This window comes from Mauremys mutica, chromosome 14 (assembly GCF_020497125.1).
Source record: "Mauremys mutica isolate MM-2020 ecotype Southern chromosome 14, ASM2049712v1, whole genome shotgun sequence".
Lineage (NCBI taxonomy): Eukaryota > Metazoa > Chordata > Testudines > Geoemydidae > Mauremys > Mauremys mutica.
In genome coordinates this window covers 41923935-41939270 of record NC_059085.1, presented here as the reverse complement: position 1 = coordinate 41939270, position 15336 = coordinate 41923935, and the positions used below count along the sequence as shown (strand labels likewise).

Genomic DNA, 15336 nt, shown 5'->3' with positions numbered 1-15336 from the left:
GGGGCAGGGTAGGTGCCCTGCGAGCCTGAGTCAGCCCGGGGGTTAAATCCGCCTGGCAGCTGAGACCCCAGACCCAGCTCTCCTGTCCCCTGGAAGCCTCTGTAGGGAATCACTAGGGAAGGGCCGGGCCATTTCCCAGGGCCCCTGGTGCTGATCGTTTGCTTCGCTCGTCAGTTTCAATTTCCGAGGGGTTCTGCACAAACAACCCCCGCCATGCGGGTGATCACAGATCATTTCGATCCAGTTTGGGGCCAGCCCTTTGTCCCCACTGGCACGAGGCAATTCCAGCCGGGGAAGCCCAGCCCAAGCCAGGAGCTCCAGCGGCTCTGGGTACAATTGACACAGGCAGACGAGTTGGGGCAGGGCGGGGGAACTGACTGGCTATGGGCCAGGCAGTTTAACATCGGCAATGATGCCCCTCAGCGCCTCTGGGCTCCCCATGCCTGGCAGACTAAGGCCAGCTCTGCCACCCTTGGACACGCCGGGCCTGGCACAAGAGGGGACTCACCTGGCGCCAGTGGCTTGGCGGCTGGGAGCCCGGGCCCAGGAGAATACACCTCGCCCTTGGAGCCTGGCTGGCAGATCATGTGGTTGGTTACCAAGTGGCTGTACAGGATGTCCCGGGTGGTGGAAATAAAGCCGCAGCTGTGGCAGACTCCTGCAGTCACAGGAACAACGACAGGAGAGGAAGAGCTGTGAAGGCCATCGCTGCCGGCGAGCTTCCCAGCAGTCGCACAGGGCTCTGGCCGTGCTGCAGCTAAGGGGCGTGATGGCGGCGTGCTGCCAGCTTGGGGCGAGCTAGCTCAGGTCCCAGCAGCAGTGAAGGCACAGCCGCCTAGGCCAGCCGCCTGAGCAAGTACCCAGGCTCCCAGCCGTGGCTCCGAGCTGGCAGCGTAGACATCCCCACTCCCACTCAGCACTGCGAGAGCTCTGGGGCAGGGGAACTGCGCTGTTCGTATTTCCAGCTGGGGAGAGTCCCGGTCTGACGCCCTGATCCCCCCAAGCTGGGCTCCCAGCTGCTTCTCCTTCCCCAGCCCGTCGTTAAGCAGAGCCTCAGCGTGCAACTCCCTGCTGCGTGGCGAGCCAGCCACAGGGGACACGGCGACCCAGAGCCCAGCCGAGGGACCCACCGTTCAGAGTGTCCGTGTGCACCTTCAGGTGACGCTCACAGTTGGCTTTCGTGGTGAAGGCGGAGAGGCAGATCAGGCACACGAACGGCCTCTCTCCTGAAAGGCAGAGGGACGGGTGTGAGAACAGGTGCTGCTCCCACCCCCATCAGAGCCTGCGTGCCCAGGCCCCCGGGATGCCCGGCAGCGAGACCCCAGTGCAGTGCAGCCCCCCTCGGCCACAGAGCTAATGGGAGCGGGGGCACTGCGGGCATGCGGGTCTCAGGGCTTTGAGGGGGACGACTGGGAGGTCCCAGTGTTAAAGATGGACGCACGGCAGTGCAGTGGTGGGGCACTGCCAGAGAGATGATTGACAGCTCCCCAGTGGGGCAGCCCCACCCTGCCCCTGGAGGATGCAATGGGCTCACTGCTCATTTGGCTCCATGTGCCAAGGGAAGCTGTGCCTGGGGGCGTGGAGGGGTCACGGGCTGGCTGGCCTCACCCCGACCAGAGGCTGCAGTCACATGGCCGGGGGAGAAGGACAATTCTGGCTTGCAGAGAATTGCCGAATCTCAGCATAATCCTCTGTGACCGGGGATGACCGGTCTCTGCCCAGCTCCACGAGGCTCTGGGACGTGTGGCATTCAACGCCAGCACGGCACCTCATCCCCCCACCCCGGGCTGGGAACGGCTAGAGCCACCGCCAGCCACAGGCCTGGGAGGATGTATGACAGCACAGGCTGCGATGGGTTGACATGAGTCTCTCTCTCTCCCTGCTAGGGAACAAAGCAGGAGGCGGCACAGGAGGATTCACGGCCCGCAGACCTGCGCTTTGATCCTGCCCCCAGTGATCCGGAGGCTAAAGGCTTTCCCTAGCATCACAGCCCCCAGCCCTCGAGCCAGCCCGCCCCCCAGCCTGGCTTGAAGCTACACACCCTCGAGCCCTGTGCCACCTCCCTGGGCCTCGCCCTTACCGCTGTGACTGCGCATGTGAATCTCCAGGGAGCTGGCGCTGGGGCAGCTCTTCTTGCACTGCGGGAAGGGGCAGACGCGCTCGTTGGGGTAGGTCTCCTTGGGCTTCTCGTCCACGGCGGGCGAGCTGGAGCTCTGGCGGCTGGCGCAGTAGTACATGAGGTGGGCCTGCAGGTTCCGCTCGCTCCGGTACCAGATGCCGCAGTCCTTGCAGGGGAAGACATCCTCTGCCAGGGGAAACCGCGTTAGACAAGGGGAGCAGGGCAGAGGTGATCACGAGTCCCCTCCCTCGAGCCCAGGGCAGATCCTGGCCAGGGTGGGCCCAGCAGGGCCCCCGCCCCCGTGCCTGTCTAGGGAACGGCCAAGCATCTCCCCGGGACACGCTCCTTCCGATGGGAGTTGGTGGAAAGGGTTAAATAAATGCTACTTTACACGAGCAGCACTTCTCTATCCTCCCTCCACCTCAGAGACCTGCCCAGACCCTATTCAACCCCCGACCCCGGGAGCTAGGTGCCACTCGGTTTTAGAGATAGGGAAACTGAGGCCCAGTTCAGGGGAGCATCGCCCGGGGCAGAGCTAGGAACAGCCCCCAGAGCAGACCCTGCTCATGGCATGAAGCTGGGGGATGATCTGTTGCCCTGGATTGCTGGAGGGCAGGGTCCAGCCTGATCGCTCTAGGGGTGGTGAATTCTGTGATGCAGGCGGGTGTCTGCGGGGAGCCAGGCGGAGGACGGCTGGATCGTTTCCCGCAGAGTTGCCCGGTGGCCGCTGCTGACTTACTGTTAACGACAGCTGTGGCCAGGATGGCTGCCATGCCCGCCTGCTGGGGCAGAAGCTGTATGTCCGCATGCAGCATGGCTGGGTAGGTGGAGTCCCCGGGCTCCGATTTCACAGTGTGGTTCGGGATGCCCTGTGGCTCGGCCATAACAAAGGCACTCAGCAGCTCCTTTTCCACAATGGCCTGGGTGGTTTTGCACCAGATCAATTCACCTAGAAGGCAAAGCTTTGGTTACAGGGGCGCTGAGCATCATCTCCCCGCCCCCGTGCCCTCTGTCTCAGTGCCGGGAGGGGACGGGCAAAGAGAAAACCTCTCCATCTAGGGACAGATCAATGGTGCAATGACCTTGAAAACCTGGCCACCGTAGCACACAGTGGATGCCCCAGAGGAAAGGGTAAATCCAGCACACATAGCACCTCACTGTGTAGCACTATGCAAGGGGAGGACACTTCTTCCTGACCCCAACTGATGATCTACTTATGCCCTGAAGCATGAGGATGGATGCCCCCAGCAAGCTTCTTTTAGCAAGTGTGACTGCAGGGGCTGCCTGAGCCCGACAGAATGGGGATCCCTTAAAGCTGCTCTGGCTCTGTGTGCTCAGAGCTGCAATGCCAGTGAGCCCATGAAGCAGGAGCCGGGGGCTGCAAAGCCTTCTGGATAACAACATGCAAATGAGAAACGCCAGATTGTTTTAAAGGCACAAAACAGCTGCCTCCCCAGCATATAGCACAGACTCTGGAAAACCAGTTCTACCCTCTGATCCCGTCTGCCGAAGACAAATTGCCGAGCGTTGAGAGGTGAGCTTACAGACGCCAAGGGTTTCAGCTGCCTTTGTACAGTAGCTCGTAATACCCACAATTGCCTGGAGGTGGCAGTGTGAGCACGTGCTGAGGCTTAGCTGATTTTAGTGGCCTATTCACACTTTAGGCTGGATTTCTCCCTGCCCAGCCGCTAATGGCCTGCAAACCAGGGAGCCACCAGGAGGGCCCCTCTCCAGGGGAACAGATGCCCCAGGACTTCTAGCTGTGGAGTGGAGAATACAGATGGTGGGGGAGATTGATGTAGGGCAGTGGGGAGAGATGGGACGGTGACTAGATGGGAACGAATAGCTCTGTCCCCCTCCCATCCCAGGAGCCTTCCCTCCCAGCCGCGCTCAGCCCACTTGTCAGCGAGCGCCGATGGCGGCCCTGTGGCTGGCACGACACACCCACGTCGTGGGCACAGCGAGCCGTGCTCCCTGCCCACGCTGGGCTTCTGGGGACACAGCCTAGCGAGCCGGGCTGCGTTAGCACCGATCAATAGTTCCAGTCGCAGCCAGCTTTCTGCCACTGAGCTCTCCCACAGCGAGCCGCAACCTGCAGGCACAGGGCGTGGACTGGAGCAGGGAACCAGCCAGTGAAACTGACCAGAACCGGAGCGTGAAACTGACGGGCGCTCATTTGCCCGCCTGAGCCGAGTGACGGGCAGGACGTGATGAGCAGTAGCCGCAGTTACTTTCTGAAGGAGTGTGTTTCTGGGGGGAATAAATCTGATTTTCAGGGTGACGCTGGCCCTTTAAACGCGAAAGGTCCCCAGTGGACAGGATGTGGCAGGTGCGAGAAGAGGCCAGGTGGCTTGCTACACAGCGCGTGTAATACCAACCCTTCCTGTAGATCACCGAGTTGGCGTCGGCTTCTCCGGACACCAGGGTCAGCCTGGACAGCCAGCAGCGCTCGTCCCCCAGCATCAGCGTCACAGGCGGACTCTGCCAACAGGGGAAACACAGGAGAGAAGACGCGAGTGAATGTAGGGTAAGAGCCCAGCCGTGGGGGTCCTGGGGGTGGGGGACACACGGAAGGAGGGGAGGGCCCCAGGAGTTGAGCTCCTCCTGAACACAGGTCTCGCGTTGTGATTGGCAGGATCTGGGGACTGTATAAGTCCCACCCCCATTCTGTACGTGGGTGCTGCTGTCACAAGTCCTCCTGGGGTGCTGAGGCGTGTGAAGAGGCACGCGTGGGCTCTACGGGGATTGATGCGGGGGAGAAGGAGCTGCTGGCCAGGGCAGCATAGGGAGCTGGAGAGCTCTGGGGCCACAGAGCTGCCAGCACTACTGTAACCTCCCCCCCCAGGGAAGCTCAGGCCCAGGCAGCTGCGGGGTGTAGAGCAGCAGGACAAGGCCACGCCTTGGGGGCGGCTGTAGAGGAGACAGGCTAGGGGAAGAGACGGTCGGGAGGGGGCACTGACTCGCCTAGCTGACCTACTCAAAATTGGACTCGTTTGCATCAAACATTTCAATGTCTTCGTGAGTCTTTACGGTAGGGTACGTGCATGCTTGGATACAGGCCCACACGTGCATACAAGACACCCCTGCGTCCCCAGCGTACGTGCCGCTTGCTGCAGAACTCGGCCCTAGGATGAGCTGTTGCATGCACGCTACCCGCCACTGAGATCATCTCGTCTGGCGGCCGAATCGCACTGACTCCCGAGAGTCACTCCTGACCCAGGCCCCTCCGTTCCCCAGACCTTCGGGACCCCCTCCCTGCCCTGCCCCGAGTAGCTGGGTGCTGGGTCTGAAGCCATTCTGGGTATGGAAGATGCAGCCAGGCACCAGCCCAGGTTATCACTCAGCAACAGTGCAGCATTTGCATCGGCCAGTCACTGCTGCAGCATCAAACAGGGACAGATGTGCAGGGTCTGAGAGCCCTCGGGGTCCTCTCCTGTCACACCAGCCTTAGGGCCTTGGATCGGGACAGCCTCAGCACCGAAGGGTGGAGCCCTCACCCCGACTCCCCCACGTGCACCTTCGTTCCACTTGGTGGGCTCGTCTCGGCCCCCCTCTCCGCAGTCCTGGAACAGCTCCCAGCAGCGCCCTCCCCACAGAGCGGCTGGGGAACCCCTCCCCTTTGATCGACCTCCGCCCCGTTCCCCAGAGCCAGCCCTGCTGATTGTCCCACGAGGCGAGCCCAGGGCATTGAAACGCTTCGCCTAGGTCCGTGCCTGACCAAGCTACGCTGCACATGGATCCGGATCAGCCCCTCCCCCTGGCCCACTGCCATTATGGGCATCAGCAATACTGCAGCGTGCCGTGCAGGCCGCTGGCCAGCCGCCCCTCCGGCACCACGCGCTGCCGGCGTGCTCTGCACTCGCGCTGACAAGCATGTTATTTCCTCTCCTGCTTAACTCGGGGTCTAACAATCCCACGTGCCCCCTGCGCAGGAAACACTCGCATCACCCCTGGCCTCGGCATAGCGCCAGTGACGGGGGCAGGGAGGACGAGAAGGGGGAGTGTGGAGAAGGGAGGGACTGTCTTTGCTTGTCCTGGTGTTAGCAGGATTCCAGAAGGCATCTGCCAGCAGGGGTGGGCATCAAGAGCACTCCGCATCCCCGGGCCCTGGGTTCACATGCCACGCACTGCCGCGGCCTCGGGATCCGACGGGGGCGAGAAAACGTTTGCACAGGCCACGTGGTGGCAATAGCAGACCAGGAAGCACCGGGGCCCGATGCTGCCCCCACCGCCGTGGCAGGGGGCAGCCCTCTGCCTTGTGGAACCCGCCCCGGCCATCACGGGCATGGGGGAGACGTGGTTGTGTCACGCTGACCCTTCCTGACTAAACACGCCCAAGACACCACCTCTGTGTACAGGAAAAGGCCCAACAGAACACGTGGGACCCCCCCCACCAGAGCCAGTTACACGCAGCCCCACCACGCCCTTCTGAAAGGCGGAGAGACGGGCCTGGCCTCCACTGGGCCCTGTCGGCCGATAACCAATGGCTCTGCCGGCGGGTCGGGGAGAGGAGTCTGGCTGATCACGAAGAACGCCGGCGCCCACAGGCCTGGCTGGTCACATCTGCCATGGCCAGACCGGGAGGAGAGATGGTGCCTCTCCAAGGGCTGGAGCCCACGCCATGGAGGGTTTGCACAAGGGGAGCCTGCCTTTTCCAGCTGCCCCTGTGGGCCCCGCCAGACAAGCTGGAAAGCGCCGAGGGAGGCTGGCCTCAAAGCCAACCCCCCAGAACAGCTCAGCTAAGATCTAGCGCTTGGGGCATCGGCCAAGCTGGGAGCCTCACTGAGCACCGTCCTCACGCGCCCCTTTGATCACAGCCCCACGAGCTTCTCTCACTGGGGACAGGGCCCTTGGGGGAGCAGCAGAGCCGGGCCGGCACTTCCCAGGGCGCCGGGGGCCTGCAGAACACATGCCTCCATCTGGGTAGCTTAACAAAGAGACGGTTAAAGGGTGGCTTGGTCACAGCACCTACACGGGGAACCAATATTGAACCTAGCCGAGAAAGGGCTAACGCGGTCCAGTGGCTGGCAGCTGAAGCCAGACACATTCAGACTGGAAATGTACGTTTTTAGCAGCGAGAGTAATTAATCGCTGGAACAATTTACCAAGGGTCATGGTGGATTCTCCAGCACTGGCAGTTTTTAAATTGAGGCTGGGATGTTTCCCTAAAAGCTCTGCTCTGGGAATTACTTGGGGGCTGTTCTCTGGCCTGGGCTATACAGGAGATCAGAGATGATCACAATGGTTCCTTCTGGCCTTGGAATCGAGGAGTTTATGGACTGACTGAAGGCAGCTGGCTCCGGCCCACAGCATCGTGCTGCTTTCGGGACAGGGACTGGATTTGTACAGTGCCTGGCACACTGGGGGTCTGCTCCAGGATTGGGGCTCCCAGCCGTTACAATAATACAAAACCCAATGACTATCCCAGCAGTTTTCCAAGGAGCCTCCTCCCACCCATGACGATGGGGTTAAACCAGGCTCAAGCCTGGGCAGAGGGACACAGGGATGCCCCATCTCCAGTGAGCCACACGTTTCCAGTCCAGCTTTATTCACCCCACCAGTTACACACCAGCTTCTCCCAGGCGACCGGTGCGTGGCATCGTCCCGGACCTGGCTGGCTGGCTCCCAAGCTGTGTCACCGGCGGCGTGAGCACCAAGACAATGCACAAGGGGGAAAGCACCAACACACACCACAGGAGCCGTGTCCTTTGGGGAAGAGCGGGGAGCTTACAAAGGGAAGGGGAGCTCCGAGGAGAGCTCCTCTGGAAGGACCTCGGGGAAAGAAAGAGGCCCCAGCAGCCGGGATGCACCACCCCCGGCAAAGCGTCAGGGCTCCGGCAGCATCTGCCTCCCACTCCTCGCGTCTGGCCTCAGACCAGCTCTGCCTTCATGCATCTCTAATGAATATTAATGAGCAGAGGAGGGAAAAAAAAATAAATCTGCCTGATCCTTCGATGGCTGCTGCGGTAACGATATGAAATCTAATTATTCGTCCCAATATTTCTAAACCCTCACACTCCGACTGACAGGCTTGGTCGGTTTAGGCCTTATCACCGCAAGGAGCAGAGTGCTCCTAGCGTGATAAAAACACACACACACACACAGACCCGCACACACAGTTTTTGCTGATGGTGCAGAAAGGATCCTAATTTTTTGTATATATTTAAAAAAAAAAAAGAAAAGAAAAGAAAAGCTGTAACGCCCGGAGCAATCCAAGGTCAGAGAGGCGGGTGGGGCTATGGAAATGAGGGGGGGTTCACCCCCCCAGGACTGGGCAATGGAATGTGCTCATCTGTCCCACACCAGCGAGCCCAGTTAGCTGCAGATACTCCCACTGGCTTTTTCGGCCCCCTCCCCCAAACTAGAGGCAATCCCCAGCATCGGTGCCCAAGAGGAAGCGAGTCCGGCCTGCCCGTGGGAGCCGCCTGCCTCCCGTGCTGGGCAGGTGTTTGGAAGGGTTAAATATTCGCCCCAGATACAGGAGTTCTGGCTGCATCGGGGGGTGGGAGAACCGTCTCCTGGGAGGGGGAGGAGCGCGTGCGCTGGCGTCCCATGAGCTGCATTCTGGGATTGTCCCGGGCGTGTGGGGGGGTTGTTGACAGCCCCCGAGTGCCCCAACCCGCTGCCTGCTGGGACAGAGTGTCCTTGGATGTACTGCTCTGTATGGAGCCCCCCAGCATCGAACCTGCTCTTGCCGCTCAAGACCCCCCCCCCTCGCCCAGTGCCCGTGAGCTCCGCCATGGCCCAGGCCACCCGAGCAAACCCCTCTACTGCCAAACCAGCCCAACAACCACCCGACCCCAAACTGGTTCCCAGGGCCCGGCCCAGAGACCCTCTGATCCCAACCGGCCCCTGCGGCCCAGCCCAGTGACCCCAAACCAGCCCCCACGGCCCGGCCCAGAGACCCTCTGATCCCAACCGGCCCCTGCGGCCCAGCCCAGTGACCCCAAACCAGCCCCCACGGCCCGGCCCAGAGACCCTCTGATCCCAACCGGCCCCTGCGGCCCAGCCCAGTGACCCCAAACCAGCCCCCACGGCCCGGCCCAGAGACCCTCTGATCCCAACCGGCCCCTGCGGCCCAGCCCAGTGACCCCAAACCAGCCCCCACGGCCCGGCCCAGAGACCCTCTGATCCCAACCGGCCCCTGCGGCCCAGCCCAGTGACCCCAAACCAGCCCCCACGGCCCGGCCCAGAGACCCTCTGATCCCAACCGGCCCCTGCGGCCCAGCCCAGTGACCCCAAACCAGCCCCCACGGCCCGGCCCAGAGACCCTCTGATCCCAACCGGCCCCTGCGGCCCAGCCCAGTGACCCCAAACCAGCCCCCACGGCCCGGCCCAGAGACCCTCTGATCCCAACCGGCCCCTGCGGCCCAGCCCAGTGACCCCAAACCAGCCTTCATGGCTCAGTCCAGTGACCCTCCGACCCCACACAGGCTCCTGCTGCCCAACCCAGCGACCCTCTGATCCCAAACCGACCCCCATGGCCCAACCCAGGAATCCTCTGACCCAAACCAGCGACCCTGTTCCGTCCCAGCGACCATCCAACCCCGAACTGACCCCCAAAGCCCAGCCCAGCAACCCCAAACTGCCCCCTCGACCCAGCCCAGCCCCCCTCCGACCCCAAATCGGTGGCCTGGGCCACTGTCCTACCCTAAACTGGGTCTGTGACCCTCTGACCCGAAACCGGCTTTGTGACCCTCTGACCCCAAACCGTCCCCCATGGCCCAGCCCAGCGATCCCAAACTGACCCCTGTGGCCCAGCCCAGTGACCCCGAACCTTCCCCCGTGGCCCGGCCCAGTGACCCTCCAACCCCAAACCGACCCCGGCTCCCAAGTAACCCTACAATAACGAACTGTTCCCCATGGTCCCACATAAAGTGACCCCCGCTGCCCAGTGCTGCCGAGGGCGCAAGCAACAGCCAGGCGCATACAGAACGGAGGGGAACAGGCGAGTTCAAGGAGCAGCCCCTGGCTGTGAGAAATCCCCCCCGCCCCCACATTTACACTGGTTTGGTCTAACTGCATCCAAATACAATGGCTCGTCCCCCTCCCGCACCCCCATCTCCCCAAGTTCAGAAGGGCTCAGTCCAGGCCAGTCTCCCCTTGTGTCCTGGCACAATGCTGGGGAGGAGCGAAGCCCCCCGGCCCCTCTGACTGATGCGCGCTGGCCGCCTGGCATGGCTCCCCCTTCCCGTGCCCCTGTCTAGGGTGACCAGCCAGCAAGGGTGAATAATTGGGACAGGGGGTGGGGGTAATAGGCACCTATATAAGAAAAAGCCCCAAATATCAGGACTGTCCCTATAAAATCGGGACATCTGGCCACCCTGCCCCCGTCCCAGGGCCATGCTGGGCCTCGGTCCCCCCCAGCTGCCCGGTGGCTCTCACAACTCTCTTTGTTTTTCTCTTAACAATGAGGTCAGTGTCTCGGTTCTGAACCGGCCCCGATAACCATCAGAAACCCTATCTGCGCTGCATCCGCTCGCGACCCCTCGCTCCGCCGCTCAGACACCAGCAGGCACGCCTGGGGGTGGGCGGGGGCAGGGACCGGCCCCACCAGTTAGCCATTAACTTTGGGCCGGCCTGTCCAGGGCTTTGGGGGAGGGAGAGGAGAATAAGGATGCAGGCAAGGCAGGCCCAGGCCCTGTTACAGCAAACAGGGCAGCGCTGTGGTTCACGGGCACCGGTCCAGGCTGGCTCTGCCAGCACTGCAGAGAACCGGCAAGGAATAGTCACAACACCCCTGTGGCCACCCCTTAGCACAATAGGGCCAGCAACATTCTCGGGGGGCCCTGGGCGTCCGTGTCCCCATTGCCTGGTGGGGGAGCAGAGCCCAGGCTTAGATCCAACCCCTGCCAGACTCAGACGGCACCGTGATGCAGGCATCTTGCCTGAACGGTGGTGGCCCATGAGCCGGCCCTGCAGGGCTGCTGCACAGGGCTCATAAGCAGCGTGGGACACCTGGATCCTTGTGTCCCAGGCAGAGGAGTAACTCCAGCAGTGGAGACATGCCAGGGCTTTTATCTATGGGGGCAGCGGGCCACCCCTCCCTAGCGGGGTTCCTCTCCAGGGGGGCTGCAGGCCAGGCTGGTTACTTGGCAATGACAAGGCGCAGGACTTCACTTTGCCCGACTAAGGGACAGGAGGACCCTGCCTGGTTAACGCCTGAGGGGAGGCAGTGTTGCCTAGTGGCTTGAGCACTGGCCTGGGACTCCGGAGAACTAGGTTCTAATCCCACCACTGCCACTGTCTGATTCTGGACAAGTCACTGCCCCGTTCTGTGCCTCAGTTTCCCCATTTTACAGCTGACGCTGCCCTCCTTTGTACGGCGGCTGGAGAGCGGCAGACAAGAAGCGCTGCATCCGTAGCCCAGCTCGGTGTTAGTGTTATTAGGCGGAAAGTTGTGCTGGCCCAGGCTGCACTTCGCATGGTTTGAGCAGATGGCCACGGCCAGCAATAGTGGAGCCGGCTTGTGGTGCACCTGTAACAGCAAGGTGACGGGAGCAGGGAGTCCCTCTGAAGAGCGCTTGCTGTTTGGATGTCACTGTGAGCATTGGGTGCACCCATCTTTACCCCAGCAGCCAGGGCAGCCTGCCCCAGAAACTTGGCTGGCCCGGAGTTCCCAAGGCAGATCGGAACTACGCTCCAGCAAAGTGCGACGTCCCCCCAGCTGCCTCCCCGCAGCTCGGGCACAACAAGCAGAGCGAGACAGACAAGCCAGGCCCGGAGCATGCGCCCTGCGGCTTGTCCCCGGGCAGGATGGCAGCCTGTAACCAGACGCTCCGGGGAGGCCGGGCTTTGTTCTTCCTCCCCCCTCCTCAAAAACAACAAAGGAAAATCGACTGAGGGGCGATAGTCACTATCAGGGATGGAGCTGCGATTCCTTCCTCAGTTCTCTGGGCAGAGATAGGAAGGGAGGCGAGCGGCAGAGAAAAGCAGGGCTGGAAATCATCAACACGGCTCGATAAGGGAGCTGCTGAAATGGGAGCAAAAATATTTAGACAATAAATGAAGTATCCGAAAAGCCGCGCGTATCTTTAAGGAATCAATCATCCTGTACCGGGTGTCTGGACATACGGCGCCAAAGGAGAGATAGCCGCTGAAATGGAGAGATAAGGGTTAATCAAGGATTTAATTCGGCAAAGATAAACAGGGTCTGAGCTAAAAAAAAAAGAGAGAGAGAGAGAGAGACACAGCCAAGACTCTTTGTCCCAATATTTCTTGCAAGAACCTTAAAGTTCTGGAAGTTCCCGCCGCCCCCTCCTGGCTTCTGAAGATATGGTGGGGCCTGGCCAAGCCCCCGCAGCGTCGGGCCGGGGCTGGGAGGGAAATCCACGGAGGGCACAGCTGTCGCCTCAGCCCATCCTGCTGGAGATGGGGCTGTCTCTGTAAGCTGGGAATCCGCCTCCCCGCGGAGGAGTCGCTGAGCTCCCAGCGAGCCAGGCTGGGCCGTGAGACACACAGACGGCACTGCCAGGGTGACTCAAGTGTTGGGACGGCTCGCTGGGCAGGTTTCACCCGGGCTTGGGAGCAGGCTGCCAATCCCGCAGCAAGGACATCTGCTCCCAGCAGCCTGTCTGGTTCAGAGGAGGCTGGGGTGAGGGAATGTCAGGCCGTCCCTGCTAGCTTATCTGCCACTCTGCACCCCGCTTCCAAGCTGGCTTTTCCCCTGGTCCTCCCAGTCCATGGAGAAAGGCAGATACTTCTTAGGCTGGCAGCCCCCAGAGCCCGTAAGCTCCTGGCAGACGGCGGGCACCATGCAGGTTAAATAACGAGTGGGCTGAATGCAGCACACTCGGGACAGGGGCCTGGAGGCACTGGCTTTATGCCAGGTCTGCCAGTCTGCTCCCACTTTGTACCACCGCCCTTCCCGGGCCTAATGGCCAGTGCTGCAGATCATCTTCCAGAGAGGAGAGTGGAACACGGTCTCCTCGGAGTCACCAGTGCTGCCCCCTGACGGGTTGATGCAGCCGTCTGTGACTCACTGGGATGTTCTCATCTGCCCCCCAGCGGCGGTTCTGTGCTGCTCCTCACCCTACGCCCAGTGCAGCTCCCTGGGCTACCAGCATCACCCCCCACAGCAGAAAGGCTCCTCGGGTACCTCGCGAGCTGGGCAGGGGGCTCTGCCAGTGCACGAAAGGGGGCAGAGTCTGGCCAGGCACATGAGTACCACTGAGGCCGCGACAGCCACAGGCCCCCGACTCAGCCTCCTAACTCACAGCCAGGGAGCCTGGCTTGGTTCATTAAAGCAGGTGACTGCTATAGAGACACTCTAGCCCTGCCCCGGGTCTCCCTCCCCGTGTGTATTTATGATACCGTACAGCACTCATTGCACCTCCATCCACGGAGTGCCGTGATTTCCAAACACTATACATAAAGCCTCAGACATCGCACGCCGATGTGGGCAGGTCAAGGGCATCCTCTCAATATTAGTCCTGGGGAAACTGAGGCAGAGAAGTGACATAACCGAGGTCACCCTCTGAGTCAGTGGCAGGATCAGGATTAGAATGTGCAACCCACAGGCACAGAGCGCGTGAGGCTGCTCGGCATCCCTGCACCCTCTCAGGTAGGACACCAAGCCTGAGCCAAAAGGTCCGTGTCCCTTCAGCCCCCTGGGAACTGAGACACCACGACTGCCCTCCTGAAAGGCACCACTGTCGTGTGTCTGGCTCTTTTATTTTCCAGTGGCAACTGGGTTCCAAACTCTGTGTTTGTGCTAGTTCTGTGCAGAAACCCTGCTTGCAGTTTAGATCGATCCTTGTATAGCGCCCGTGGTCTTTGTTAGGCCATCCCTCTCTCCAGGAACCTTTCGACACCGGCTCCCTCGGACCAGAAGCGAAACCCTGCGCTCTCAGAGACATGCACCGTGACAATGCACACACAACAACAGTGGGTGGATGCGCAACTGCAGCTGGCAGGTATGCATGCATTTGCTTGAAAATATGGCCCATGACATTACATGTACGAGACCAGAAGAGTATGTTACCAAAGCATCGCAAGTTCTTCTACAGTCATACATGCTCCTCCTACCCTCCCCCGGGCCAGAATGGGGCAAACTATTGGCAGCGAACAATCTCTTTGTTGAATTTGGCTGTTGATTTTTTGTGTGAATTGCCTGGCTCAGCTCCCATGAGTTTGGGTGCACTGGCAGCTACTGGACAAACGTCCAATGGAAAAACCACATTGTCCACAAACTTCACTGTGAGGATCCAGCAGTCGCTATTTGAACCGGGAACAGTTCTGCCTGGCCGTAGGGCACACGGCACTCTTGCAGTTCCCTGATTGGATGAACGTAACTCCGAGCACCTTGCAATTGTGTATTTGCAGGGCTGGGGCGGCCCATGCTCCCAAGTGTGCAGAGAGGCCTGACACGGTGAACGGGATGTGTGCCGCGGATAGTCCTGCTGCGGGGACGCACTGTGGCACCCTCACTGGGAGCAGGGCGGCGATCACCGAGCCCTTTGGGAATTCCGGGTGGCTTGCCCTGTACTGCAGCTCTGCCTGGGGCATTTTAATAGAGCCGGAGGGGAAAACCTGCAGCGGAAGCTCCCACCCGCCGGTCCCCTGGCTCCCTTTTGGGACACACCAATGCCAGATACATTCCCTGGTGTGTCCCTCTGGCTGGTCCCGCCCTCCCTGCGTCTGTGGCAGTCCGGTGTGAGGCCTCCGCGCACACTCCTGCCAGCCACCTCACCCACTGGCTGCTCTCGGAGAGCGAGAACACAAGTGGCCGAGACAGCCACAGCACGGCCCTTGAAAAGGTGAATGAGCGTTGGGGAGCCATTTCTGCAACATTCCCCCAGGCCTAGACAGGTGCAGGTTCCTGGGGGCAGGGAGCTGTAGGTTTGCCAGTCTATGAAGCGCCAAGGGCACCTGTAGAATCTGGACCCGTGCTGAAGAACGGGAGGCAACAATGGATTGTGCTCGTTGGCAGAAGCCGGTGAATCCCAGGCGTGCTGCTCTGATCCTGGGGCCATTCCTGCCCCGATGTCCCCGACACCCTACAGGAAGCCTCTGGCATATTCTGCAAGTGCGGACAGAGCTTCCAAGCAGACTAATAAAAGTTTGTGCAGTGCCTGGAAGATCTATCATCCTATGGAGCTGGCCAGGCTGATCACAACGTCACGCGTCTGATCAAGAGTACTACAGACAAAGAAGAAATTCTAGTGGGGAGGGGGACATGCTCCCCCCGCAGTACATCTGTGAAATGGGGACAGGGG

At 60.9% G+C, this 15336-nt stretch overlaps 1 protein-coding gene across 5 annotated transcripts in view; it reads right to left on the bottom strand.

Annotated features, from left to right (window-relative positions):
* The window catches only part of ZFPM1 (zinc finger protein, FOG family member 1), a 125374-nt gene that overhangs the window by 4310 nt on the left and 105728 nt on the right, over window positions 1-15336 (bottom strand). For all 5 annotated transcript variants that reach the window (XM_044987140.1, XM_044987142.1, XM_044987141.1 and 2 more), the window contains 5 exons: window positions 4498-4600; window positions 2859-3068; window positions 2081-2305; window positions 1131-1226; window positions 509-658 (listed from right to left, as the gene is read on the bottom strand). In XM_044987140.1, coding sequence (XP_044843075.1) covers window positions 509-658; window positions 1131-1226; window positions 2081-2305; window positions 2859-3068; window positions 4498-4600 — 784 coding nt within the window. The remainder of the gene's footprint in view (window positions 1-508; window positions 659-1130; window positions 1227-2080; window positions 2306-2858; window positions 3069-4497; window positions 4601-15336) is intronic.